This window comes from Malassezia vespertilionis, chromosome 4, assembly GCF_029542925.1.
Source record: "Malassezia vespertilionis chromosome 4, complete sequence".
In the NCBI taxonomy this organism is placed as follows: Eukaryota; Fungi; Basidiomycota; class Malasseziomycetes; order Malasseziales; family Malasseziaceae; genus Malassezia; species Malassezia vespertilionis.
Window position 1 is genome coordinate 613,414 of NC_079250.1, and position 27,723 is coordinate 641,136.

The following is a 27,723-nucleotide window of genomic DNA, read 5'->3' on the forward strand; positions in this document are numbered from 1 at the left end:
GCACACACATACACATACCGCAGCGATTGCGGCCAGTCGCCGCCCGCCGGCATCGTCGTCAGCGTGGAGGAACGCCGCACATGGCACGTGGAGCCACGTGAGCTAGGGTGCAGCGCCGCCCTCGCTGCTTTTTGCAAGCCATGTCGCTGCGCGAATTTGTGATCAAGGTGCCGTGCACCTCGTCGAATATCGGCCCTGGCTTTGACGTGCTGGGTCTCTCGCTCTCGCTCTACCTGAAGCTGCACGTCTCGGTAGATCCAAGCAAGACCGGGCAGCGCGAGCCAGTGCTTTCCTATGCAGGCCAAGGCGCAAAAGAAGCGCCGCTGAATCCATACCAAAATCTGATCACCCGTGTCGCGCTGTACGTCCTGCGTGTGAACAAGATCGCACAGTTTCCTGCGGGAGTTACGATCCATGTGGATAACGATATCCCCTTTGGCCGCGGTCTTGGCAGCTCAGGTGCCGCGGTCGTCGCTGGCATCTTTCTCGGCAACGCGCTCGGCCAACTCGACATTCCCCGTGCACGCCTGCTTGACTATGCACTCATGATCGAGCGCCATCCTGATAATGTGACGGCCGCCCTGGTTGGTGGATTTGTCGGCTCCTACCTCCGCGAGTTGAGTCCCAAAGATACAGCAACGACACAGGTGCCGCTCAGCGAAGTGCTCCCGGAATACCCACACAACGCGTCCGCAAGCTGGGGGACCGAGCCGCCTGTTCCACCTTTTGGCATCGGCCATTTTATTCGTTATGGCTGGGCGCCAGAGATCAAGGTGATTGCCATTGTACCGCACTTTGAAGTGCTCACCGCAGAGGCGCGCAGCGTCTTGCCAAAGCAATACGCGAGCCAAGACGTGGTGTTCAATCTCCAACGCCTCTCCGTACTCACCGCCGCTCTCGCACGCTCGCCGCCAGACGCGAATCTGATTTATCAGGCGATGCAAGACAAGATTCACCAGCCGTACCGCAAGCATTTGATCCCGGGCCTCGCGCGTATATTGGCGTCGGTTATGCCCACGTCTCATCCGGGGCTCCTGGGCATCTGCCTGTCGGGCGCAGGGCCCACAATCCTTGCACTCGCCACGCAGGACATGGAACAGATCGCGGATACGATCTGCGCCGAGTTTGCCAAGGAGGATATCACTTGCGACGTCAAATTCCTCGACGTGACGCAGGACGGCGCGACGGTCGAGGAATAGCTTTAGCACTATAGTGACGGCAGTGGCTCATAGCCTTGTTTCTTCGCCACTGCAGTTAAATAATGCTTTACTATACTACATCTCTAGTGGGATGGTGCGCGTCAACGCGTCCATATACGCCGACGCTGTCCGGCATAGCGCATCCTTCTCCAGCTGCATCTTGGCATAATGCGCCTCGTGCTCCTGGAGCACCGATTCCAGCTCGCGCTCCACATCTGCACTCTCGCCATTCCGTAGCTCTGCGAGCGCATGGCGCTCCCTCCGATTCCGCGATACCTCGCCAAGGCGCGCAGTAAGATCGTCCATACGCGCCTGACTCGCCGCGCGCTGCTCCTCCAGCGTCTTGCGCGCACGCTCTAAGCGCGTATTCGCAAGCTGGACCTGATTCTCTACGTGCTCCATGCGCCGCTGCAGTGTAGACTGCTCCTCTTCGTGCAGCGCAATCGTCGCCTTGGCCTCGTCCAGTGCATGGGCTTCTCTCGACGCGCGCTCCAGCTCTGCGGCAACTTGCTCCATCGCCACGATGCATGCGCTCAGGTCCGACTCAAGCTGGACAAGTACGTCCATCTTGCCACGCAGCTCCTTTGCTTTGCGCTCGTGCTCCACAAGGGATGCGCGATCGCTGTGCATTTGGCCGTGAAGCTCGGTGAGCTGCTTGCGGAGCTCGGTGGGGTGCGAGACGAGCCGTGCGTGCAGCTTGTTCAGCTCCGCAGCAAGCAGTTGTAGCTGGTATTGCACATCCGTCTGCTTCTGTACGGCTTCGGCCTTCTCGACCTTGAGAGTGTCGACCTCGGCGAGCAGCTTGCCTTGCTCTTTTTTGAGCTCCAATAGTTTGTCAGAGTGCGCCAAATTCTCCTGCCGGAGCTGCTTCACGTGTGGCTCTTGTTGTTTCCGTGTCGCAATTGTCGTTGTGATGGCAAGCCGCGCTTCCTCGACACCGTCCTCGAGGGCGATCCGCTTGTTTTCTAGCTCCTCGGTCGCGAGAACCAACTCGTCAAATTCCGCGAGGCGGTCGGCGCGGAAGCGGAAAAAATTGACCAGGGCAGACATGTGCCGCTTAAATCGCTTGGGCTGTGGACGCGTCAAGTCTTGCAGGTGAAAATCGTGCACGGTAGCGGCCTCCATCATCGCGCGTCTTTGGTGAGCTGGCAGCATACGTACACTTCACGGAAAAAGAGGAGCCATGTGACACTGTCGCTGAATATTTCCTGGTGTCAGCTTCGAGCGGCGTACCTTGTATTCCATATCCGCCACGACTGCGTCGCGCTGCGCATCGAGCGATTCCGGCAGCGTCCCAGCGAGCGTATCGAGGAACGCCGTGTACACTTTCTGCGCCATGCTGCTCTGCGGCTTGACTACATCTTCCGCTGCCACATGCAACCCTATCTCATTCAGCACTGAAAGCAGCTCCTCCGTGCTCACGGCCGGAAAGGATGTATAGTTCTGATCTGGCGGATGCGCATTCATCGTATGGACAACAAAACAGGACGCGCGCGCGTCGTCATTTGTCACGTGATCGTATGGACGTGCTATGCGTGAGCAATGGACTGGAACTCGCCAGTGGCGATCTGTTCCTGCGCGCGTTAGTACGGCGTGAAAAGCGTACCTTGACGATATCGAGGCCACCGATAAGCTCGCCATTCACAATGATCTGCGGGAACGTCGGCCAGTCGTTTATCTGCTTCAGTTTCTGTCGCACGTTCTCGTCAGAAAGAATATCGTAGTAGTCAAAGTCGACTTTCTGCTCGCGCAAGAGCGCAACCGTCTTTTGGCTGAAACCGCAACGAGGCATATCAGGACGGCCTTTTATGAATAGCATTACTTTTGACCGTGTCATCAGCTCGCGGCACCGCCGTTCCGTATCTTGCGGCGACTCTGCATCGACCTTCATGGCGGGCGGTAGCGCATGCAGCAGCTCGTCCGTCCCATCCAGCGGCTCGTTCATCAAGGGGCCGCGCTGCATGGCTTCGTAATTCGCAGGCGCAGCCTGTGGTGCAACATTCGAGTGCGAGACGCCGCCAAATGCACGCTGTGGCGGCGCCGCAGCATGTACCGCCAACGACTCCGATAAGGCGGCAACGTTGGCGCCGGAAATTTTCGAAAGCAAAGTGTGGCCACGCAAGATAATGATTGTCGGGACGGCCTCGACATCGAATGATTCAGACACATCCGGCTGCTCCTCGGCCTCGACGTTCATAAACATGATTTGGGGGTAGCGCTTTGCAAATTCGGTAATCGCATTGTTCATCTGCTCGCACGGCTGGGCCCACGGCGCCCAGAAATTAAGCAGCGTAATGCGGTTTAGGTCCTGCTGCATCAGCTGCGTGAAGGTTTCCGGCGATGTGATCGCCACCAGATTCTCAGGCATGATCGGCACGCCGGTTGTCAGCGCAATCGCAGCGGTGGCAAGAAAGTGGGATGCGAAGCACGCTTGTGTGTGATTATATCCCAGTCGCGCCAGCGCTGCTGCATATATCCTAGTTTGATACTATGGGCTAACATGTCCCCTGAGACGGAATGACCGCGCCGCGCCTTGCACTGGGTGCTTGCGGAGCGGTGTCTGCGCAGGACGGATTGTTCTCCCCGTCATGGAAAATTGATGGCAACCATGGAGCTCGAAAGCGGCTGGCAACAGAGTGTTAGACGGGGCTGAAAATCGATATAGTCGTGGTACATAGCTGACGGTGAAGAATGTACCTGCGACACTGACTTAAACGCAACTGTTTGCATGCATGGCTTATATTTTGCATGGCTTGTACGTGCAATGATACTTGCATGGCTTGTACGTGCAGTGATACTTGCATGGCTTGTACGTGCAATGGTACTTGCATGGCTAGTCCGTGCAATGGTACTTGCATGGCTAGTACTCGCATGGCAGTACTCATCCACGTGCACTTCCACTCTCACACGCGCCCCCCTCCGTCGCTCACATGCAAACGCTCTCAACTTGATTCAATGCTACGTCCTGGGCGAAGAAAAACCGCGCGCGATTTTGCGGCCAATTGCACACGTGGCCTGCGCGACTCCACTTGGCAACGCACGACGCTACTTGGAAATCGCCAGTGCCACTGCGTGTGGACACGGCGAAGTCTATGCGTGATTTGCATACGCCATATCTGAGCATATCAGGCCCTCCTAAAAACCTACGCAATCCATTCATAGATAGGTTCAAGCGTGCACGCACGGGAACACCCGAGACGGACTGCTCAAGCAACGACACCGACTCACTGGAACCGCAACTCTACGACAGTATCGACGAGACCATGCCCCATAAACCAACCGAACTAGCGCGAGACGAGGCCGTTGAGTCGCTTATGAACGATGCAACCCTTGACCTCGGTAGCAAACGCACCGACCCCATCGTCGCTGAAATCGAAGCGCAGCGGCACACAGCGCCGCGCTCGCGCGAGACGTGGTTCATACTCCCGCGTGCATGGTACACGCTGTTCCGCACAGATCCCATGCATGCACCGCCGCTCGACCTTGCGCCACTGCGCGACGAGCATAGCAACCAGATACGCCCAGGCGCGCGCGAAGGGATCGACTACGAGCTTGTCCCAAAGCCCGCCTGGGATACGCTTGTCGCACGCTACGGCTTGTGCAGCACCCCGATTGCCTGCAGTGTAGTCCCAGGCGTGCATGCACACCAAGCACCGCGTATCGAGCTCTATCCCCCTCACATCACGCTCGTGCGTTTCGGCGCGGCGAATGCCCCAAGCGGAAACAGCTCCCTACGCGTCTCTGCCGCCATCACACTTGCCCAGCTCAAGGCAAAGGTGCGTGCGCAGCTGGCGTTACACGTGCCAGATGCGGACATGCGGTTCGTGCGTCTCCCTGAGCCTCTTCGGGCGCGTGCAGCGCTCCAGCGCAATTTTCTCAGGCCTGCGCAGCTGCACGACGCCGATCCCCCGGTAGAAATTGTCGAGGGCGCCGATACTGCAACGCTTGCAGCGCTGCAGCTAGACGCGCCGAGTATGCTCCTCGCAGTCGATGTGCGTGCTAACGGCACTTGGCAATGGAACGGCGCGCCGCGCGAAGCGCCAAGGCATATGACGCGCTCGCACACGTCGGCTGCTTTGCGCGGCCTGCGCGGCTTGGCTAATCTCGGTAATACATGCTTTATGAACAGTGCGCTTCAGTGCCTGAGCAACACGCCGGAACTGCAAGAGTTCTTTGCCAAGGACGTGCACTGGGAGGAGCTCAACGCGGAAAACCCCCTCGGGATGGGCGGCGCGATTGCCGCTGCATTCGGGCGCCTCATGCAGCAACTCTGGGCGGGCAACAACACCGCCGTCGTTCCCCGCGAGTTTAAAATGGCGCTTGCGCGGTTTGCGCCGCAGTTTACCGGCTACGCACAGCAGGACAGCCAAGAGCTGCTCGCGTTTCTCCTCGACGGTCTGCACGAGGACTTGAATAGGATCTTGAAGAAACCGTATATCGAAGCGCCAGACTGGCACGGCGGCACCGAGGCCGACATGGTCCACTTTGCGCGGCAGCAGTGGGATATCTACAAGGCGCGCAACGACTCTGTGATTGTGGACCTCTTCCAGGGCCAGTACCGCAGCACGCTTGTTTGCCCCGTGTGCAACAAGGTCTCGATCAAGTTTGACCCCTTTATGTACCTCACACTGCCCATTCCAAACACGCGCAAATGGCGCGGCAGCGTCCTGGTCGTGCCACAGCATGGCAAGATTGTGCAGGTGGATGTTCAGCTGCCAGCCACGGCCAATATTGCCATGCTGCGCGATCGCGTAGCGTCGCTTACGCACATAAATCCAGCGCGCCTTGCCATCGGCGAAGTGTGGTCTCACCACATTTACCGGTGGCTCGCAGAGTACGAGCCCGTGCGCGATATCGCGTCTGGCGACCATGTGTATTTCTGGGAGACTGCACAGGCGTTCACCTTGCCTGCCCCGCTGCGTGGCAACTCGCGGTTCAGCTTCTTCCACCGTGCAAACCGCACGATTGAAGAGATCGAGAAAAGTTTTCCAGCGCCCGCGCAGCCAGACATGATCACGCTTCCTGTCTTTTCCTGCTACGCCCCCGCCGATACGCACGCGACTCGACGCGCGCAGGGCGAGGGATTTGGGCTGCCGTTCTTTGTCACCATTCCCCGTGCAGCGACGGACAACGCCGAGGCTATTTACGCGGCACTAGAAGCGCAGTACGTGCGGTTCAGCAAATATCCGGACGACATTCCAGCGGAATTTCATGCGCGTCTCCTCCAGTGTTCTGCATTTCGCGTGCACTTTGCCGTTCCCAGTGCACACGAGCCAATGCACCGTGGCGATCAGGCGCCTGAGCTTGGCATGGAGCCGCTTGAGACGCGCATTGCGCGTTTGCAGAACGCCGACGGGTGGCCAGTCCTGTTCCAAGGCGGCGCGCTGTACTGTATCTGGAATGCTGACGCCGCCGCCGCGCTCCTCCAAGAGACGGCAGAGGACTATGTATGGGGTACTCACGATGTTATCCAGGACGCAGCATTCCAGCGCGGCACAACGGCGCTCAGCAATGGAAAAGGCAAACCGCGACTCGCGCTCGACGACTGCCTGGCCGAATTTATCAAGCCAGAGCAGCTCGGGCAGGACGATTTGTGGTACTGCCCGCACTGCAAGGCATTCCGCGAAGCGATGAAAAAGTTTGATTTGTGGAAAGTACCCGATATCCTCGTCGTACACCTAAAACGCTTCAGTGCTGGGCGCATGGCGCGCGACAAATTGGATACCTACATCGACTTTCCCATCGAGGGACTCGACCTCACCGAAATGGCCGTCGGCGCCAAGATCATGCGTGACATGCACGAGGAGACACCGCCCGCAGAAACGCAGGTGGGCGATAAATACGTCGTGCCGCACGACCCTCACGACGATGCCGTCGCGGCGGACCAGCCGATCTACGATCTTTACGCCGTCGATAACCATTTCGGCGGCCTCGGGGGGGGCCACTATACCGCTTTCGCCAAAAATCCAACCGATGACCGCTGGTACAACTACGATGATTCCAGCGTGCGCCCCGTCAACGACCCCGAAGCCGTCAAGACGGCCGCTGCCTACCTTTTGTTCTATCGACGCCGCACGGCGCGTCCTATCGGTGGAAAATCGCGCGATAAGATGCAGGAGAAGCTGCATGCATCGTCTAGCATGGAGCAGCATGCCTCGGATACGTACCTGCACGACACGCCGCTCCCACCGAGCGATTCGGAGTCCAGCTCGGACGAGTCGTCCCAGGAGCGCTCTTCGCCGTAATAGTCACGTGTATCCAATAAAACCGACGCGGCGCCGCTTTGCGAAACGGACGATGGGCAACGACGCGACCCAAGCAGAGCATGCAGAAGAGTGGGCCGAGTACGAGATAGATGCCGACAAGATGCTAGAGGAGCACGTGTTAGATAATGCATCCGATGAAGGGCTGCCCACGCTGAGGCTCACGTTCCACGACCAGGACTTTAGCGTTTATTCGGTCGCGAGCGAGTCGGGCGCTGCATTCTTTGCTTGTGAACCGGGCCAAGAGCCGCATGCGGTCCCTGCACCGGAACTGCCTATTGCGCAGGATGCGTACTGGGAGCCACTCGAGTCTCTATTTGCCGCGCTGCGTGTCCCGAACGCGCTCGGCGAATTCCTCGAGGGCAATACGGGACTGCAACTCGCGTTTCCGGACTTGGAAATGAGTGTGCATGAGGACGATATGTATACGCGCGAGGTATCGCTGCACGATATCTTTCGGCTTGCATTGGGGTTCGATATCCGGGCGAGCTTGCACGTAGTGGTGTCGCAAATCCCGAGGTTCATCTCGCGGTACAATGAACTTGCTACGATGATGAATGCCGCAGATGACGCTGCTTGGATTGAGGATGCGGGGAAGGGAGATGAGGATGAGGATGCGGATGAGGATGCGGATGAGGATGCGGATTTGGATGCGGATGAGGATGAGGGTGAGGATGCGGATGAGGATGAGGGTGAGGATGAGGATGAGGAGGTACATGGCGAGGGGGGGGAGGTTGAAGAGACTGCCTGTGTCGACGAAGATGTTAGCATTGCCGAGGTGAACGAGCCTTTCGGCGATGACCGTGCTGGTAGTGAAGCCGGTAATGATGAAGTGCATGCCGGTAATGACCAAGGTGACCAAAAGGGCGGCCAAGTTGAGGTCGATCAAGATAACGGTCAAGTGGATGATCAAGTCGATGATCAAGACAACGGTCAAATCGATGAACAAGTCGACGGTCAAGACAACGGTCAAGACAACGGTCAAGTCGATGGCCAAGTCGACGGTCAAGACAACGGTCAAGTCGACGGTCAAGTCGACGGTCAAGGCGACGGTCAAGTCGACAGTCAAGTCGATGATCAAGTCGATGGCCAAGTCGATGGCCAAGTCAAAGATCAACTCGACGCCCCTGTCGAAATTGACCACATTGGGGTTGACCTAGACGAGATTGACCACATTGGAGCCGATCCAGTCGAGGTCGACCACATCGAGGTCCATGACAAAGGGCTCGGCACGGCTGAAGCCAAAGACGACAAGGCTGCCCACGAGATTGACGTCGAGACCCATGACAATAAAGGTAGTCAAGGCATTGTCACCAATGTCCTCGGCGCCAGCGCAATGGACTCCACTGACAGTCGCACCGAGCCGTCAGAAAAGGGCAACGTCGCCAGCAATGTTACTGCAGACAAACACCCCTCTACTGTCGACACTGCCAGCTCTACCGCTGCAGATGCGGGCACCGACCTCCCCAGCGTTGACACTGCAGGCTCTACAGGCAATGCCACTGCTGCAGATACCACGCTACGAACCCACTCTGATATAAACCCATCGTCTTCGGCGCTACCGGATACCACCCGAGATGCAAATGCCACGCAGGACAGTATGCATATTCCAAACTCGGCCACGCACGCGCACGCTCCGTCGGAGTACGATGAAGACATGTCGTTCCATGCAGCGCACTATGCCGACAACGATGCAGACCCAAGCGATCCCGCCGCAGCGTATCAAGATGGAACGTACCAAACCCAGCATGGTACGCCATCCGCTCCGCCACGCGCAGGGAAACGTGCTGAGCCGGGTATGGAGACCCAGGAGGACGTACAGGCAGATCTAAAGCGGCCAAGGGTGTGAGCATCGGTATGTATCGCGCGACTGACTTCCCATAGTTCTTTATATATACCCTCTTCAGACCACTTCGCATGCCAATCTACTTCCTTCTCTGCATGCACATGGCATTGGCCGCCACATGGCAAGTCTCTTGCTGTAGCCACACGGTACAGCCTGTCCACATGCCGCTGCAGCCCACACGGCTCGGCCCGTGCTGAAATTGGGCAGTTTGACACATTTAACCCTCGTACATGTGGAGGCCTTCAACGCAGATCTTCGTTGCGTATCTACAGCGCTACGGCTAATGTGGCACGGTCTGAGACTCAATTGCATGCACCTTTCGCCTTGCAATTACATTATCCATCCAGCTAGATGTCAGTGCCAAGTGCGCAACGTACTCAATAATAGAATTTGCAAATTTAATCTTAATCGCTCCAGGCTCGAAAAGGTTCTCATGGTAGTTGCCATTGAACGAAGCAAAGGTTGCGTCACACCCGCGCTTTTTCAAATTATCAACCAGGTCCCTAGAGCAGCTCCATTTCGTCACTTTATCGCCCGTCCCGTGTGCAACAAGAATCGGGAGGCGCTGCGGCCAGCGCTTGTACCCTTCTGACACAAGCTTGGGGCCGTGGCGCAGTGGATCATAAAGACCGCGCGTGTATACTCCCGTATCGCAAAGCGGGTCCTCACGCACAGCCCGGCACACCAACGGATCGCGACACAGGTCGTCGGATGGCGGGCCCAGCGGCAGACGCAGGCGCGGCGCAATTCGCAAGAGCACACCCATCAGCGCAACGCCAACAGAAGTCGGGATGGGAAAGTGAATGTCGAGCCACGGCGCAGAAAGCACCACACCAGAAACCAGATCCTTCACCTCCTCTCCGGGCCCCTCTCCGGGCGGGCGCGTAAAGAAACCAGTCGAAATCCCACCGCCCATGCTGTGGCCCATCAAGAAAATTGGGACTGTATCTTTGCCCCAGTCGTCATCCAGCCGCTTGCGTATGAGCCACAGCAGGTGCGAAACGTCGCGAAACTGGTCGGGCCATGTCGTCCAACCGTGCACGGCGTCCCGGTCATTTGCATCACGCCACGTACGGCCATACCCGCGCTGATCAAAACCAGTAACCTGGTAGTCACGGTCAGCAAACACCTTGAATATATTTGTGTAGCGGCTGATATGCTCGCCAAATCCGTGCACAAATACCACGGCGCCTTTAGGCTTGGACAACTTCTCTGGCGCATTGGCCTCCGTCGGGTACCAGCTCTTTAAAAAATACCAGCGCTCATCGTCCCCTCGAAGATCAAACCACTCTTCCTCCGACACTCCGGGCCGCGCTACCTGCACATCTGGAATATAGTCCATGTCGCAAAGCCAACCAAGCTGAGCGGCCGCCGCGGGGCGAAAACTACACGTGACAAACAACGCCACAAAACACACTCCCAAAAAATAGCGACCAAGGCTAGCCATTTAAAATAATAGTACAAGTGCTAAGGCAGAGGCTACCAAATCAAGGAAATAGTATCCAGATAGTTTAGCTGCGCTCGCCGCGGAGACGACGGGCAAGAGCCATATCCTTGGGCTGGATAGTCACACGCTTAGCGTGGATGGCGCACAGGTTGGTGTCCTCAAAGAGGGAGACCAGGTAGGCCTCAGAAGCCTCCTGCAAAGCAAGGACGGCAGAGGACTGGAAGCGAAGGTCGGTCTTAAAGTCCTGGGCAATCTCACGCACAAGACGCTGGAAGGGCAGCTTGCGAATAAGGAGCTCAGTGCTCTTCTGGTAGCGACGAATCTCACGAAGAGCGACAGTACCAGGGCGGTAACGATGCGGCTTCTTCACACCACCGGCAGAGGGAGCCGACTTGCGGGCAGCCTTGGTGGCGAGTTGCTTACGGGGGGCCTTGCCACCGGTGGACTTGCGGGCAGTCTGCTTGGTACGCGCCATTTGAAAATAAACTAGACGATGTAGTTGGTAGTAGGACTGGGACGCTGCTCCGTTTTAATACTTGTCCCAGTGCCACACCGCACGCAAACAAACCACGCTGGTGCGCGCACAAGGATCACATCACACGCACTGATACTGCAAGAATCACGCGTCGCGTCGCAGCTACATCACAAACCCACTGACAAATCATGCATAAAGATCACGCCCGATCCCGATATACACACAAACACCACTTAGTTCACACCGCATCACGCCCGATTGCATGCACGTACAAGAGAATCACGCGCGATCTGATTCGCACGCCCCTCGAATCACACATTCTGTGATCGTGAGAGTGTGTTGAGTGGCGACGAACGCTGTACAGGGCTGGGGGCCAATCGTACAAATACCGCACCTGCGCGTTCGATCTCCTCTCAGCATCAAGCTTCAATTCATCTAAGCAATGTCTGGTCGTGGAAAGGGTGGCAAAGGTCTCGGCAAGGGTGGCGCTAAGCGTCACCGCAAAATTTTGCGCGACAACATTCAGGGTATCACCAAACCCGCTATCCGCCGTCTCGCTCGCCGTGGTGGTGTCAAGCGTATCTCTGGTCTGATTTACGACGAGACCCGCGGTGTGCTCAAGCTTTTCCTTGAGAACGTTATTCGTGACGCTGTTACCTACACTGAGCACGCCAAGCGCAAGACTGTCACCTCCCTCGACGTCATTTACGCGCTCAAGCGCCAGGGCCGTACCCTTTACGGTTTCGGTGCATAAGTGGTTTGCTAGTCAATATACTCGTATCCACGCTACCTCTTTGTACTATTATGTTATATCATGCCTTAGACTGAATATGCGTTTGGCATTTTAATATTTTACTTTAAAGTGTGTGTTGTTGTTGTTACTGTGTTTAGTCTGCCGTAGTAAGGGACGTGGGCTGTGCAGCGGCGCTGGCCAGGCAGTCGGTTGCTGCGCAGCGTACGCTGGACCCTACGTCCCGTTACGAGCGCATCTTAACGCCGTGGATATACAAATGATTTACGTTATTCGGCCGAAGTATGTGTAACCCGGCTTTCTGCCAGGAAACCGGCCGAGTTCCCCGCAGCCGGCGGTAAAAGGCGTACCCGAACAGACCTTCTCCATTCCCTACCATGAGCTTTGCCACCCAAACCGGAAAAGACCAACTTGTTGCTAAGCACGACGACGATGTCGTGATCTGTGCAGCGCTGCGCTCGCCTATCACGAAAGCCAAGAAGGGCGGTCTTGCTCAGGCTGCGCCAGAGGAGATGCTCGGTGTTGTCCTCAAGGCCATCATCCAGAAGACCAAGATTGACCCGAAGCTTATTGAGGATGTTTCCATTGGTAACGTGCTTCCCCCTGGTGGCGGTGCTACTTCTGCACGCCAGGCTGTCCTTTGGGCTGGCATTCCCAACACTGCTGCGGTGAACACTGTTAACCGCCAGTGCTCTTCTGGTCTCGCCTCGATCAACCAGATCGCCAACGAGATCCTTTCTCGTCAAATTGACATTGGTATTGCGGGTGGTGTTGAGTCCATGACTCTTAACTACGGCGCCGGTGTCATGCCGACCAAGATGTCTGACAGCGTCCTTGAAAACGAGGAGGCTGCCGACTGCCTTATGCCCATGGGTATTACCTCGGAGAATGTTGCTCGCAACTTCAACGTTACGCGTGAGAAGCAGGATGCCTTTGCTGCCGAGTCGCAGCGCCGTGCTGCCGAGGCCCAGAAGGCCGGCAAGTTTAAGGAGGAGATCGTTACGATCAACTACGTTGATGACGATGGCAAGGAGCGTGTTGTTTCCGAGGACGATGGTATTCGTGCTGGTGTGACAAAGGAGTCGCTCGGCAAGCTCAAGCCTGCGTTTGCCGCCGACGGCACCACCCACGCCGGTAACGCCTCTCAAGTCTCGGACGGTGCCGCCGCTGTTCTTTTGGCCCGCCGTAGCATTGCCAAGAAGTACAACCTGCCTATTCTCGGCAAGTACAGCGGTGCCGCTGTGGTCGGTGTGCCCCCCAACGTGATGGGCATTGGCCCCGCCTTTGCCATCCCCAAGCTCTTGGAGAAGGCCGGCCTCAAGTCCAACGACATTGACATTTACGAGATCAACGAGGCGTTTGCGTCCCAGGCGCTCTACTCTGTTGAGAAGGTTGGCCTCGACCTTGCCAAGGTGAACCCTAACGGTGGTGCCATTGCGCTCGGCCACCCGCTCGGTGCCACCGGTTCTCGCCAGATTGCCACTGCGCTTGCTGAGGCGAAGCGCTCCCACGCCAAGTTCATTGTCACTTCTATGTGCATTGGCACTGGTATGGGTATGGCTGCGCTTGTTGTTAACGAGCAGTAAGTTTGTATACAGCCAGTACCTAGGTCCCATTTAGCTCCGGCCGAAATGCGTTTTCCCTAAGGTGTGCGTAAGCCTCCACGTTTTTATTCGCCCGCACGTGCGACCGGTGTGGGCCGAGCGAGTCGCGCTGGCCACTCTTGCGCATTCAAACGCTGTACGCAGTATTGCAAAGGCCAGCGCGCAATACGGCGTCGGCGGTAGCGCAATTTCCGAATCTCTGCGGGAGAATTTAGTACTACAGCGTTTTAGGCCTGCTATTTCCCCGCTTGCGCGCCTGAATCATTGCGCTCCTGGCGTCTACTCCGATTCGCGCGCCGATCCTAGCTCTGCAGCGCAGGAAAAGTGTAAGACGATATAGTTTCGGCCTGCCGATACCAGCAACATTTTCCGCCTTTTTTTTTCTGCACATGAAAGATATACAAACTACGGCGCCGGACGCTCCCATCGAGCACGCTCAGAGCGAGCCGACCTCGGGTGGCATTCCTGGCCAGTCCAACAAGAGCCGCCGCACGTCTTCGACGTTCTCGCCGCGGAATGAGCATACGCCTCTGGAGCATTCTGCATCACAGGAAGAAAACGTGGAGCGCGACTCACAAGAGAAATCGGCGCCCGTGCAGAAGCCCTCGCACCTCGATATTGCCAACTATCCCTCGGCTGATTTGTTAAAAATGCTTGCTGCACTCCTGCAGCACATCGCCACCTCGAACGACCAGCTCCGTCCACTTCACTCTGCGCGGAGCCAGGAGCAGATGCAGCAAGCGATGCAGCGCAGCGAATCGAGCGGGTCGAGTCCGCCCTTTCCCATGGCGCTCAACGATCCACGGCGCCCCTCGACCACGACTGCCGCACTTACGACGCTCAATGCACCCAGCAGCACGCTGTGTTTTCATGCAAGGCATGTGCCGAGCATCAGTATCGAGGCGTACCTCTTGCGTATTCTAAAGTACTGCCCAACAACGAACGATGTTTTTTTGAGCCTTCTCGTCTACTTTGACCGTCTTAGCCGTGTCGGTGCAACGGGCAGTTTCCCTGACGATCCACCTGTGCTGCAGCGCACTTCGCATTCAAATGGCTCGTCGACTCCGTCGGCACAGCTGTCGCCCAACACCTTTACGCCGCAGCACGAGGCCAGCGATGCAGCAGCCACACAAAATGCCGCGACGGAACCACCGCGCTTTCCAGGTATACGTGGCTTTGCAATTGACAGCTACAATGTACATCGTCTCGTTATTGCCGGCATTACGGTCGCAAGCAAGTTTTTCAGTGATGTGTTTTATACCAATGCCCGCTACGCCAAGGTGGGCGGTCTCGCCGTGCACGAACTCAACCAGCTTGAACTGCATTTTTTGCTGCTTACGGATTTTCGTCTTATGATCTCCATTACAGAGATACAGCAGTACGGTGATCAGCTCCTCGCATACGCGCACGACCGCTCCGCCGCTTCTAAACTCCAGCACCCAGTACGGCGTGCCGACAGCAGATCTCAGGACACTGGCCAAGACTCATGATTGTCACCCGCTCACTACGAGATAGGATGTATATACCCATAAGTTTCTCTGCTCACTCCGCCGCATGAACAGCGGTTGCCAATGGCATGACGTTTGTCAACGACGAAAAACCAGGCACGCACAAAACATGGGTTGCGCATACTTCTGTATTATGCTCATCCTAAATTTAGTGACCATCCTTTCACCCCATGCTGAAGCGATGTGCGTCGTTATTTGCCAAAACACGGTTTGCCTTCTATTTATTGGATCAAAAAAAGCTGGGCATCGATTGATGCACCCAATGTAGGCTACAATCTGCATGCGTCGTCGCTTTATATATGCATGTTCCTCACGCGATTGGCGTAATTTTGCAAATCAATAAAATACACAGCAGACAAGGTCAATGATTCTTTCTCATGCACGCATCTCAAGTTGGGTTGCTGTAATTCAATTTCTTCTTTGTGTATTGATATGACAGCCCCTTCCTCGGCGTAGTGATTGGCTGGTTGGGCGCGAGTAAGTCATCCAGAAATGAATCGCTGCGATGCCATCTCTTTGTGTAGTTCGTGGGGTCTCGTAGTGTGCCGGGCTGCCCCGCGATTCGCTGCAAATTGCAGGAGCAGGCGAACGTGGCTTGAAAAAGGTTTATAGTCCACTTAACCTTAAAGTAAAAAGAAGAAGCATACTGCGTATTTAATACCATCACTACGTATTAGCCCAGCACGAGGGCGCACGATTTACTGTTTCCATTCCACGCTGTCCTCGACTCAGTCACGAAAAGGTGAACTCTTGGGGCATCGTGCTTTCTCCAATTTTTTTCTCATTTGGAACACCATGCCACTCACAGTACCATTCCCGAGTCCTAGCTGGGATCTCTTGACGGCCACACACCCATTTACGAACCCATGCAATCACCCATCCGCGCAGGCGAATGTCAAACCTGAGGTCCCGCTCCCACTCCCAGCCAACAATATGCCAGCCACAACAGAACAAGCATGGCATCGACACCTTCCTGTATCTTCCCCGCCGCAGCCAACTGCATTATATGCCGAGCCTCAAGCGGATATTAATCGCACGCATTCGGACGACGCAGAGTCTCTCTGCATGGACAAGTCCGACACCCTCTCGTCATCGTCACTCAACCCTATCCAGCTCTATGGCTGCGTATCTCCCAGCGAGAAACACAAGCCAATTCACTGCTCCCATGGCCGCAAAGCGGCACCCAACCACGTCAAGCGACCATGCAATGCATTCATCCTGTTCCGATCGCACGCAGTCGCGACCAGCCTAGTTCCAAAAGAGGTCGAGCGCGACCACCGCAACATTAGCCGCATCATCTCGCATATGTGGCGCAGTCTTGACCCCGAGGAGCGCAAGCAGTGGGAGAATCAAGCCGAGCTCGAAAAGGAGCGCCACCGCCGCGCACACCCAGACTACAAGTACAAGCCGTCCTCGCGGCGCGCGCATATTCCCCGCAGGAACATACGCCGGCGATCTAGTACTGAGCGCCAGTGTGAGCAAATCGCCGACATTATCCTCAAGTCCTACGGCCGCTCCGGTGTCAAGCAACACTGCGCAAATGCTTGTATCCGCAGTGCGACCGGGCATGCTATCGCCGAAAGCGAGCGCGGGCGCGATATGACCAAGGCATGCCATGTCATGCCCCGCCGCAGTCTCAGCAGCGATTCTGCCATGGCAATCCTGAACCACACGCCATGGGAAATGGACCCTTGCCTCTGGCCGCCGAACTCGCCCAGTCTGTGCGTCCCGTCGTGTATCCCTTCCATGCCCCGCCGCTCCTTGTCTGCGCCGCCGATACAGCGTGGAATAGTGGAGATGCGGGACGCCATAAATTCTAACGATATGGGGCTGGACTGGCTGCTGGAAACGCCGCTCCTTGCACCAACAACGTCGGCGCTTGATGCCTCGTCCGTGCTGCATTCATCGCCGGCCATGATGCTGGAATCGCCCGAGCACGGCACATCCATTACGTACAGCCTGAGCCCCGTCCCAGACGAGCATGAACACAGCTGCGCGGAGCCGTTCCTCGACGCATTCTCCCTCGAGCACACCGAGTGTGCACAGATGATACCCGCGCATCTGCACTCTGTGTCACCCAAGACACATGCGCCGCACGAGCCATGGGCGGTGGAAGGGGAAATCCAGATCCCGAGTATGACTCCTAATGAATCATGGGAATACGGCTGTAGCATAGCAAACGCTCGAGAAGTTGTGTCAGGCTGGATGAGCGGAAATCAAGGCGTTATGCTAGAATGCCATGGAAAAGCTGGCGTCTCTTCGTGGGCTTCGCATACTTGATCGGTCCTGTTTTGCTTCCTTGTTCCGTGTTTGATATATCCAAAGTTTTGTCCATTTCACTTTCTCATGTCATACATATCCCAGTCTGCCTCGAAAATTTAACTAACGCGCATGGCTCTGGAGACACCGGCGCAGGTATGCTTTCCGCGTGACGCTTACCTGCTGAATTTGTGGAATTGACACATTTTGCCAACATTGTAGTGGAGGGGTGAAGATCTGTTTAAGGGGCGACAGCGCACTGCGAATTGATTGAGTTACACTGTAAGATGCCCTGCACTACGGAAGATGCCTTGCACTACGGATGGCTAGCGCTACGGATGGCTAGCGCTACGGATGGCTAGCGCTACAGATGGCTAGCGCTATGGCTAGCTCTGTGGATACCATGGACTGTAGATGACTAGTAGCGTTGGATGTCTCGCACTCCAGAGTATCCTGCGCGATACCACACCACTTGCCAAACTGATCGACATACAATTTCCTAAAAGTAAAGACTACATAACTACCAAGGTTGTTTTGGCACAGCCGCTGCGCAAAATACAGGTGCAACACTGTTGGTGACTACCGTTATACAACGCGCACGGGGTTCGATTTCAAGCACATTAAGTCCGCGCTCGCATTGGGGCAAATTTGGTGCATGCCAATGCTGCTGCAGACGACAAATGCCATGTATGTCATATCGCTGAGCTTTCCGCTGCGCATGCCAGTCGCGCGCAGCAGCTTGTACGTGCTTGCGCGTGCCTGTGTAACTTGACCCAACTTCTCAACGCTGTTGGATGCTACTTAGCCCGTGTTAAACAAGATTCGCGAATGATACACAAGCACAGTACGTAATCCTTATGCACAACTCATGCTTCTTCCAATTGTGTACTATTGAATTTAGCATATACGCGCGTAATTTTAGAAATAAAAACGGTTGGATATAATAAGCAAAACGTCTATACTTACAAGTATTGATTCGTGCATTCTGATAGACATTTGATCATTACTCAACCTTAATGCATAGCGTACGAATATTCCACAAATAGGAATGCGGACTGTGCTTACGGCATGCACACGGGCGTATAGAGTTTTGGGTAGTGTCCGCGCCGCTGCGTGCCATGGCACTTGGGACCAAATTTCCCATAAAAGCGTGGCAGAGACACATTTCAACTTCACCCCACCCCAACTCTCAACCCGGCTAAAAGGCGCTGGCCTCCTTTTGCACTCGTTTTCTTCAACACATTCAACAATGTACTCCGCTGGCTTTCTCCGCTGGCTGACGTTCGCGCTAGTGGCGATCCTGCCGCTCGTATCTGCGCTTGGTCTCGCTCCGTACCCTGCGGACGACCCCTTCTACTACCCCGGTAATGGCTGGCAGAATGCCAAGCCTGGTCAGATTCTCAAGCAACGCAAGATTCAAGCTGCTAGTGTCGGTTTGTTGCACTTGAACGTGCTGGACGCGTACCAAATGCTGTACCGTTCGAACTCCAACACTGCACACACTCCGTCGTACTCTGTTACCACCGTGCTTGTGCCGCACGGTGCCAAGAAGGATCACATGGTCGTGATTTCGTCTCCTGAAAATGCCAACGCTGGCAAGTGTGCTCCTTCGTACGCTTTCCGCTACACTGGTGTCCTCGAGCTCACCAACTTTGAGCCGCGCTGGGAGCAGATGATTTACACTCTCTTCCTCGAAGAGGGATGGGTTGTCAACGCCCCTGACCACGAGGGCCCTGCTTCTGCCTTTGCTGCTGGTCGCCTTGGTGGCCACCTTCTTCTCGACAGTATCCGTGCCACCCTTAACCACAAGGGAATTGGCATGGCCAAGAACGCTATGATCATTGGTCACGGTTACTCGGGTGGCTCTATCCCGACTGGTTGGGCTGCTAGCTTGATGCCCCACTATGCTCCCGAGCTCAACATTGTTGGCTGGTCGCTTGGTGGTACTGCTTCGGACCCTGGTATGACTCTTCAGTACCTCGACGGTCAGGCCACGGCTGCGCTTGTGCTTTGCGGTGCCGTTGGTCTTATTGATGGCTACCACGACGAACTTTACGACCTGTTTGACCAGCAAATCTGGACCGACACTGCCAAGCGCGCTGTCGACATTGCCCACAATGCTTGCATTTACGAGATGGTATTCCGCTTCATTGGTGAGAAGATCCAGTCGCCCAAGTACATCAAGGGTGGCCACAACTTGTCTTCGTTCCCCCAGGTGCAGTCTATTCTTAACTCGCTCATTTTGGGCAGGGACCCCAAGTTTGTGCCCAAGCAGCCCGTGAACATGTTCCACGCTGCATATGACGAGGAGATTGTCTGGTACCAGGCCAACAACACTGCCGTCAACTGGTGCAACCAGGGCGCCAACATCCGCTTCCTCACGGAGACTTCGCGTGATCTTAACCACGTTTCTACCTACCTCCTTAACGTTCCCTACATTATCCAGTACATGCGCGACCGCTTTTTGGGCAAGGACTTTTATGGCGGTGGTTGCCAGTTTGACACGCTTGAATCGGACCCCTTGTTTGACGTGTCGATTCTCGGCGAGCGCTTCCGCGAGGCTCTTCAGGCCATTCTCGACTTGCTCGGCAAGGAGATTGGCCCTGGCGACAGTATCATTAACGGCAAGATTCGCAACAAGCAAAACCCCAACAGGGAGGGTCTTGTGCACATCAAGGGTCTCGATTCGCGCGTTGTCTCCCCCGGTGAGGGTGGTAACGACACGCCTGCTTCCAAGGCCGTTCGCAAGACGAACCAACCTAGTGACCATGATCAGGACGTTGGTAACACAAACCAACAGAAGTCGAGCATTCCTCAGACCAACGACACTGCGAATGCTGCCAAGAACGCATTCCACGGCACTGGCAACAAAAAGTCCAGAAAGAATAGCCAGCACTCTGCAGCTCATGGAGCTGCTAAGAGCAGCAGCTCTTAATCGCACTACTTTTGCAACTTCCACAAGCGTGCAAAAGTAGGGGAAACACGGTGCGTAAAGCCTATGTGTACCTCTTTGCTTGCGTCGCGGGACACTTGAGCTGGTATTATGTCTGGGGCGGTATGCGAACGGACGTTTCGTTAAATAGCATGAATTACATTTACATCTATTTTCCTTGTGTAGCAGCAGCGTAGTGCGCTGTCAATAGTGGCAACTGCTCTATGCAGCGATTTGCTGCAATTCACACACTTCTGACTTGTTTGTTTTAAATCAATATTTTCGCGAGTCCGGCATGCTGCTCGTGTTCTACTAATCAGAAAGCAATAAGAACTATCATAAGCGCCATCAGAACATAGCAAAACACAGCTCTTCCAAACAACAACATGCAAGCATCGCCGCCAAACAGGCACAACATCCGCCAGCTGCACCGGAACCGCCGCCGCCCTGGGGTCGCTGGATGTACACCTTGTTGTTAGTTGCCCCGCAATTATACGTACCGGCTGCTGCTGCTGCGGAGGAGGATAGTAACCCTGCTGCGGAGGAGGGTAGCCTTGCGGAGCACCGCCATAGCCCTGTTGAGGCGCGCCGCCGTAAGCCTGCTGCGGCGGAGGAGGCTAAACATAAGTCGCTATATCGTTACGCACATAGTAGCCGCCCTGCTGTCCGGGCTGCGGACTACTGAATCCTCCACCAGGAGGTGGCCCTGCAGGTGGTGCATACGACGCCTTTCCGCCCCCGTAATAATCTTTTGCAGACATGATAACCGTTACGGGCCAAGACGCGACGAGCGCCGCAAGAAACTGCATTCCAAGGCCTAGTAGGTCCAGATACATAGCCACGTGCACACGCGACCGTTGCCCAAGCCTTACCATGGACGACGCAGACGCAGACGGCGCTTCGCGCACACGCAATGTATCATTCAGTCCTACGAAAGACTATTTTGAGCCGGATGAGCGCGGAGTGGGCCAGCCACCGGCAAAAGCGCCGCCGGTCAAATCTGCTTTGAAACGGCGCAACCAACCGAGCCTGCCGCCGCCGGCACTGTACCAACATGCCGACCCTCTTTTGCGAAGGCTGCGCCTCTATGATGGGTACGCGCGCCCGGTGAATTTAAAAGAAGCGTTCCGGGATACTGAGCTTGTCATGTTCTTGTTTGGGAGCCAGTGGGGTGCGGATGCCAGCAAAGGGACGAGCTCGCTTGTGGCGGATCTTTGCCGCGAGTATGTGCACAAACTAAAAGTTATCTACATCAGCGTCGATACAGATAAGAAGCTCTACGATCAGGCGACGTATAATAAGCCTTGGCTCTCCATGGAGTGGCACGACGGCTCGTCGGAGGATGCCGTGAAGGACGCGGATGCCGCCGACGCATCGAACGAGTCGTTCCTGCTGGCGGGCGACGTCGATTTAGACGAGTATGTCGTGCACACGGACAAATCAGGGAACGTGTATGCGCGGCCATTCAGCCGCGTGTACATGGCAGATAAAATGCAGATCCTCATGACGCCGGCCCTCGCAGTATACCACGTTCCCACCCGGAAGTTTTTGGATCGCAACGTGCGCATTTCGCGTCTGCGAATGGGCCGTGCCAAGGAGACAATTGCTGGGTGGCTTGCGGGGAAGCCATCGCTCTCGTTTCATGTGCTTGATGCCGTGTATCTCGCTCCGTGGACGACGGTGCTTGTTGTGCTTGCAATCTTTTATAGCCTGCTCCTCTACTTTGGCGGCGAGCAGTATAATGTGCGCTCCATTGTACAGCAGTTTTTATAGATGAATGCAATAACGAACGAGCCGCGCATTGTGTGCGCTTGTACTTTTTTGCACCCAAGTGCGGCGCAGCGTGTGTAAGAGGCGCTACCAGGGCTATGTACTCTGTAGCGGACATTCCATTTACAATCATGTGCGGTAATCGCCATTGATCGCAACATACTCCTTGCTAAAGTCACACGTCCAAAACACCGCCTCGGCGTCCGCCTCTTTTGCGCTCCAAGATCCGCCCTGCATGTCGACATCCACGCAGATATCCTCGTGGCGAAGGAGCTCCGCCGCATGCGCCTCATCGACCACCAGTGGCGTACCGTTGACAAGCGCGGGGAGCGGCGCAATGCCCTGCACACCTTCCGGGGCTACAAACGTCACATTTACTTTGTGCGGATCAATCGTCCAGCCCGACTTGCCCGTGAGCGTCGCATACCCTGCGGCACACAGAATCCTGCCCCAGTTTGCATCCGCGCCGTGCATCGCACACTTGACCAGCGAGGAAGTACTGATTGATGATGCAATCGCATGAGCATCCTCGTAGGACCCTGCGCCGCGCACGCGCACCTGGACAAACTTCTCCGCGCCCTCGCCATCGCGCACAACCAGGTGCGCCATTTCCAAGCACAGCGAGGTGAGCTGCTCGCTAAATTTTGCAAGAAGGGCGGGATGCGACGACTCGCTGATTTCAGCGCCATGCGGAAGCTTGTCGGCGCTGCCTTGGACGGTCGGCGCTTGCCCATTTGCCAGTGCCAGGATCGTGTCGTTGGTACTCATGTCGCCGTCCACACTGATGCAGTTGAACGAAACACGCACGGCTTCTTCCAGGCATTTTTGCAGTGCAGCAGGGGCGATCGGCGCATCCGTAGCTACGAGACCCAGTAGGGTGGCATGCAGGCCCCCAGGCGTCGTCATGTGGGGATGAATCATACCTGCCCCCTTATCGATCGCAAGCATGCTGCATTGCCGATCACCCAGCATAAACTGGCGCGTCCGCAGTTTCGGGAACGTGTCCGTAGTCATGTACGCACGCGCTACATCGAGCCACGCCTCAGGGTTGCTTTGCAGGACCTGGCCATGGACTAGATGGTAAAGGGCACGCCTGATGGTACCCACAGGAAGACGCACGCCAATCACGCCGGTCGAAAGCATGAGCACATCGGATGGCCCTGGCTGCGATGGCTTGCTTGCGGGATTCAGTTCATTGCGCACAAGCTCGACAAGTTCCTCAGTGTCCTCCAAACCTTCCTTGCCGGTAACTGCGTTTGCACACCCGCTGTTGGCCAGCACTGCAATCGCGCGTGGACCATTGGGCTGTGCGGCTTGCAGTGCATTCGTCGCATGCACCACTGGCGCTGCTTGGAATTTGTTCGTGGTAAATACACCCGCAATCGCGGCCGGCGTGCTTGAAACGACCAACGCAAGGTCTGGTTTCGGTACGCCGCTAAGCGCTGCTGCTGGGCTTGGACTGATGGCATTCTTAACGCCGGCATACGTGCTCGCGACGAGGTAGCCGCGAGGCAGCGATTTCGCATCGATCGGCACTACGAAACGCTCTGCCTTGCTCAGGGTCGACTGCGCGCGCACATGCAAGTGCGCTCTAGCGATCCGCTGAGCAATACAGCATGCCGTGCGCATAATGGAAAATGAAGGGGAAATTGTACTCCACATCACAACTTACGCAAAAGCGTGTTAATAATTATGGGGGGGAGGGGGAGGCTAAAGAGAGAAAACAAGGATTATGCCCAGCGGCCGAGCAGAGCCATAACAGCCACACCGACCCATACTTCAAGCATGTTCAGTGCAACCTTCCACAAGGGCGCCTTCTTCATCTTGTCGCTAAAGATAAAGTCGTGCGCCAACAATTCTACCATACCAGTGTAGATCAAAATGCCGGCAGACAAGGCGTCAAAGATACCTGTAACATAATAGCCCGTCGGCGTGTCTTGCGTATACGTCTTGCGCAAACCAAGACCAATCGCCATACCAACGGGCGTCACAATCGAGTACGCAAGCGCGAGCAAAGAAGGGATAAAGGTGCCGATCGAGGCAGGCATAAACGCAAGACGCGAGCCAAGACCGAGACCCTCAAACAATTGGTGGAACACAATGACAGGAAAGAGCACGACAAAGGTACCGTCGCTGTCTTCACCCGGTTCACCCCTGTACGGGGACGTGGCGAGTGTGAGACCAATAATGACCGAGTGGAAAATGATACCAAACTCGAGGATAAACACACCAATAACCTCGCTCGATGCACCAGCAATGGCCGTCGACTTGTCGATATTCTCTTCTTCGCGGACTGCGTCAATCTTTTTATGAGGTTCAAGGATCGAGAGATCGTCACCGTCAGCACGAATTGCGTTCGACTCAATGATTGGGTTTTCGCGGTTCGCATTGTCGTGGCCCATGGCGTGGTGGTGCAGAGCATCGCCGCGGAGCGAATAGTTGCCATTATTAAACTTGCGGTCAATGTACGCCGATCCAAGACGGTAGGCAAACCATTCACCAACAAAAATGAGCATCATGGACAAAAACATAAAGCAGTATGCCATGGGGTAGTCCTGGAACGACTGGCGCAGGCACGCATGGCCAAGCTCCTCAAGCGCGGGATCCAATAAATGGACAAATCCTGTAGCGATAATAACACCACTACCAAAGTATCTTGCGAAATCATACAAGTAACTAGGAATCGTGAGCTTGGGAATACGCTTGGTCAAGATCGGCAGCAACGTAAAGGCCAGCGAACTGAACCAGATGATGAAAATGGCACCGACACGCAGACCAATGTTATCCACGGGGTTCTTGTCGCCCAAGCACAGATCCTCCTCGTCCGCCATGATAGTAATTGTTGATGAGAGATAAATGGGTCTAACCTGCTAATATATAAGCAAAACGAAAAAAAGTTGAGACGCCTGCAAATGAATAAATTACCAGGAAGGTAGCTGCACCGTTTATATTGTTTGTTTCACCACGTTGCGAAGGCCTACACGCCAAAATACGCCGCTTCTAGCTAGAAATGGGCGCAACAACATGCGCTGACCAATTTTCTTGCATCGCTCATCAGTCCCATAACCTATGCGGTTCTCTCCACTTTTTTGGGTTTCACTGCGAGCTGCACGCATCCGGCATGCGGCATGCGAATCGTCGGCGCTACACATACGGTCGGAATACATGTCGATGGAATTCATAACGTCACCGACACCCTTGGCGTGGCGTGGCGTGGCGTGGCGTGTCCTGCCTGGAAAACCATCGCCTGTCACTAACCACGTGGACAGCAACCTTATTCGTTTTGTTTCATCCTCGGTGGTAACCGCTTAGTAATAAAAACGGTCGTCCGCAATCTCTAGGCGCAAGCTCCTTATGGACGCACGCGCATTGCACATACCGCGCTCAGACCCTGCATCGAAGAATACAATCCCAGGGGATGCAGATGTGCGGCATGAACCTACGCGCTCTAAACATGCGCATGGCTCTAGCCGCGACGCCGATTACTGTCGTCCTCGCCGAGAAGGGCGCGTAGAAAGCAGTCGCCGTGACGATCGTCATAGGGACCGCAGCGATCGATACCGCCGGCACGAGGACCGTGAACACAGACACGAGCGTCACCGTCGACACAGGGAGAACGATCGCGAAGGGGGACATCACCGGCACAGGGAGCGCAGGGAACGGCACAAGCACAAATACCACGATCCGCAGCATTCCACGCCATGTGCTGCACGAAGCTCCCAGTCCCCAATCCCCAAACGCGACGACTGGATGCAGCTTGGCGATTCGGCAGCGCACGATGCCGACTTTTTTGGATCGCTTGGCGAGACGCGCCAGGCCCCGTCGGCGCCGGCGCCAGCAGAACGCGAGCCGCGTGTGAGTGCACGCGAGCTAAATCCCATGCTGAATCCCGACGCGCAAGATACCCAACATACTGTGCCGCTGCCACGCGAAGAGAAAAAGTTTGGCGCGCCCGGCCATAAGTGGCGTATGATGAAGCTGCGCCGCACATTAGAGATGGCGGACGAGTCGGGGATATCCATTGAAGAGATTGCCACCGAGCGATACGGGTCGCTCGCCGCATTTGAAGAAGCGATTGCGGAACGTGATTTTTTAAAAGGGTCCCAAGGCGAGCGTGGCACATCGCAAGCAGGAAGGCGCGCGTCTGCTTTCCGACGTCCTGGCGAGGCGGCGCCGGCATGTGCCGACGCTATCGCAAACCCCGCAGCTCGCTCTGCCACAGCCACAGCGCGGAGTATCCCTAGTGTCTTGGCACCTGTAGCGCCTTCTCATGGGCTGCTCAGTGTGAGCGAGCTGAACAAACTCGAGGCCAAGGTCCTGCGAGCAGAGATGACCGGCCTTGCCGAGGCCGGCGCGATGCGTGCGGAATTGGAGCAGGCGAAAGTACAGGCAGCGTCTGGCGATGCTTCTGTTGAGGCACTTCCCGTCTTGGATGGGTACGGTCGTATGTATGACATCGGGACAAGCACAACAGCTGAGTTGGATGCGGCACAAACCTCCCTTTCGGGAGGCAGGCGCGCAATGGCAAAGCAGCGCGCGCAGCTAGCCGCTACACAGTCTAACGACGAGTCTCTCACAGACCTTATCCGGCAGGAGAAGTTTAGCGCTGGCAGTAAAGACCAAAAACAAAACGACGCTGCATTGGCTTACCAGATCACTGCCGACCACGGATTCCAAAACGATCTGGAGTACATGGACGACGAGGCGCAGCGCTTCGCGCGAAAAAAGATGCGCGACGATGCAATGAAGCGCCAGTTTGCCTTGAACGACTATGCCCGCACGAAGCATGCCTTGGATACGTGCACATTCTGTTGGCAGGACGAGGGTCGCATTCCGCCAAAAGCCAATATCATTTCGTCTAGTTCGTATGCATATCTCGCGCTTCCTGATAGGGAGCCGCTAGTGGAAGGCCATTGCTGGATCGTGCCTACACAGCACAACCTGAGTTCGCTGGACGTTGATGAGGATGGCTGGACAGAGATCCGCAACTATATGAAATGCCTCTTTCGCATGGCCGCCGCGCGGAATCAATCGATGCTCTTCTTCGAGACGGTGCTGTCTTTCCGGCAACAAAAGCACACCTACTTGGAAGCCGTACCGATCCCCTTGGATCTGTTCCAAGAGATTCCCGCGTATTTCAAGACTGCGCTCGCCGAAGTGGAGTCAGAGTGGTCGGACCATAAGCAAGTGATTCAGTTCACCGAGGCACGGCCGTTTCAGCGGAGTATGGTGTCGAAGCTCCCGTACTTTATGGTGCAATGGGACTACAAAGGCCAGCGTGGTTATGGACACGTTATAGAGGCGCGTGACGATGGCGCTGGACGTGCATCTTTGCATGCTGCGTACGAAGAGCCTAGCTACGACGATGGAGATCATATCGGCGGCGCTGGGTTCCCGAAATGGTTTGCACAGGAAATTATTGGAAATCTATTGGATCTGGAGCCGTACCGCTGGCGTAGCCCCCGGCATATCAAAGGCATTGGGCACTGTCTTGCCCAATTCCACGCTATGTGGGATCCGTATGACTGGACACGCCAGGTGGATTTATAGTCACGTGATATACTCCCACACTGCAAAACTACATATCTACAATCGGCCGAACACACGAGGCACGCTCGTTCGTTTTCTTCGGCGTGCCGCGCACTCGTTTGGATCTTGCAACCAGCCTT

At 55.7% G+C, this 27,723-nt stretch overlaps 14 protein-coding genes across 14 annotated transcripts; 9 read left to right on the plus strand and 5 right to left on the minus strand.

The window, feature by feature from the left end:
• Positions 1–140: 140 nt before the first annotated feature.
• On the plus strand, positions 141–1,199 carry THR1 (homoserine kinase; the record flags this gene model as incomplete). The annotated part of the gene is made up of 1 exon (XM_056207135.1): positions 141–1,199. One exon carries the CDS (start codon positions 141–143, stop codon positions 1,197–1,199), a length of 1,059 nt encoding a protein of 352 aa, XP_056063110.1.
• A 75-nt stretch (positions 1,200–1,274) lies between these two features.
• On the minus strand, positions 1,275–3,567 carry NUF2 (kinetochore-associated Ndc80 complex subunit nuf2; the record flags this gene model as incomplete). The annotated part of the gene is made up of 4 exons (XM_056207136.1): positions 1,275–2,334; positions 2,361–2,407; positions 2,433–2,642; positions 2,806–3,567. The coding sequence occupies 4 exons, from the start codon at positions 3,565–3,567 to the stop codon at positions 1,275–1,277; spliced, it is 2,079 nt and encodes a 692-aa protein (XP_056063111.1).
• Positions 3,568–4,462: 895 nt separating this feature from the next.
• MVES1_002306 (ubiquitinyl hydrolase 1) lies at positions 4,463–7,444 on the plus strand (the record flags this gene model as incomplete). The annotated part of the gene is made up of 1 exon (XM_056207137.1): positions 4,463–7,444. One exon carries the CDS (start codon positions 4,463–4,465, stop codon positions 7,442–7,444), a length of 2,982 nt encoding a protein of 993 aa, XP_056063112.1.
• Positions 7,445–7,496: 52 nt separating this feature from the next.
• MVES1_002307 (uncharacterized protein) lies at positions 7,497–9,311 on the plus strand (the record flags this gene model as incomplete). The annotated part of the gene is made up of 1 exon (XM_056207138.1): positions 7,497–9,311. The coding sequence occupies one exon, from the start codon at positions 7,497–7,499 to the stop codon at positions 9,309–9,311; it is 1,815 nt and encodes a 604-aa protein (XP_056063113.1).
• Positions 9,312–9,588: 277 nt separating this feature from the next.
• On the minus strand, positions 9,589–10,650 carry MVES1_002308 (acylglycerol lipase; the record flags this gene model as incomplete). Its single annotated transcript, XM_056207139.1, has 1 exon — positions 9,589–10,650. The coding sequence occupies one exon, from the start codon at positions 10,648–10,650 to the stop codon at positions 9,589–9,591; it is 1,062 nt and encodes a 353-aa protein (XP_056063114.1).
• A 169-nt stretch (positions 10,651–10,819) lies between these two features.
• On the minus strand, positions 10,820–11,230 carry HHT2 (histone H3; the record flags this gene model as incomplete). The annotated part of the gene is made up of 1 exon (XM_056207140.1): positions 10,820–11,230. The coding sequence occupies one exon, from the start codon at positions 11,228–11,230 to the stop codon at positions 10,820–10,822; it is 411 nt and encodes a 136-aa protein (XP_056063115.1).
• A 442-nt stretch (positions 11,231–11,672) lies between these two features.
• On the plus strand, positions 11,673–11,984 carry HHF1_2 (Histone H4; the record flags this gene model as incomplete). Its single annotated transcript, XM_056207141.1, has 1 exon — positions 11,673–11,984. The coding sequence occupies one exon, from the start codon at positions 11,673–11,675 to the stop codon at positions 11,982–11,984; it is 312 nt and encodes a 103-aa protein (XP_056063116.1).
• A 374-nt stretch (positions 11,985–12,358) lies between these two features.
• MVES1_002311 (acetyl-CoA C-acyltransferase) lies at positions 12,359–13,567 on the plus strand (the record flags this gene model as incomplete). Its single annotated transcript, XM_056207142.1, has 1 exon — positions 12,359–13,567. The coding sequence occupies one exon, from the start codon at positions 12,359–12,361 to the stop codon at positions 13,565–13,567; it is 1,209 nt and encodes a 402-aa protein (XP_056063117.1).
• A 407-nt stretch (positions 13,568–13,974) lies between these two features.
• On the plus strand, positions 13,975–15,075 carry PCL7 (cyclin-like protein interacting with PHO85; the record flags this gene model as incomplete). The annotated part of the gene is made up of 1 exon (XM_056207143.1): positions 13,975–15,075. The coding sequence occupies one exon, from the start codon at positions 13,975–13,977 to the stop codon at positions 15,073–15,075; it is 1,101 nt and encodes a 366-aa protein (XP_056063118.1).
• An 813-nt stretch (positions 15,076–15,888) lies between these two features.
• MVES1_002313 (uncharacterized protein) lies at positions 15,889–20,287 on the plus strand (the record flags this gene model as incomplete). Its single annotated transcript, XM_056207144.1, has 2 exons — positions 15,889–17,227; positions 18,645–20,287. The coding sequence occupies 2 exons, from the start codon at positions 15,889–15,891 to the stop codon at positions 20,285–20,287; spliced, it is 2,982 nt and encodes a 993-aa protein (XP_056063119.1).
• An 870-nt stretch (positions 20,288–21,157) lies between these two features.
• MVES1_002314 (uncharacterized protein) lies at positions 21,158–22,057 on the plus strand (the record flags this gene model as incomplete). The annotated part of the gene is made up of 1 exon (XM_056207145.1): positions 21,158–22,057. The coding sequence occupies one exon, from the start codon at positions 21,158–21,160 to the stop codon at positions 22,055–22,057; it is 900 nt and encodes a 299-aa protein (XP_056063120.1).
• A 126-nt stretch (positions 22,058–22,183) lies between these two features.
• Positions 22,184–23,683, minus strand: MVES1_002315 (uncharacterized protein; the record flags this gene model as incomplete). The annotated part of the gene is made up of 1 exon (XM_056207146.1): positions 22,184–23,683. One exon carries the CDS (start codon positions 23,681–23,683, stop codon positions 22,184–22,186), a length of 1,500 nt encoding a protein of 499 aa, XP_056063121.1.
• A 101-nt stretch (positions 23,684–23,784) lies between these two features.
• Positions 23,785–24,885, minus strand: MVES1_002316 (uncharacterized protein; the record flags this gene model as incomplete). The annotated part of the gene is made up of 1 exon (XM_056207147.1): positions 23,785–24,885. One exon carries the CDS (start codon positions 24,883–24,885, stop codon positions 23,785–23,787), a length of 1,101 nt encoding a protein of 366 aa, XP_056063122.1.
• A 919-nt stretch (positions 24,886–25,804) lies between these two features.
• On the plus strand, positions 25,805–27,604 carry cwf19 (Pre-mRNA-splicing factor cwf19; the record flags this gene model as incomplete). The annotated part of the gene is made up of 1 exon (XM_056207148.1): positions 25,805–27,604. One exon carries the CDS (start codon positions 25,805–25,807, stop codon positions 27,602–27,604), a length of 1,800 nt encoding a protein of 599 aa, XP_056063123.1.
• Between the last annotated feature and the right edge of the window lie 119 nt (positions 27,605–27,723).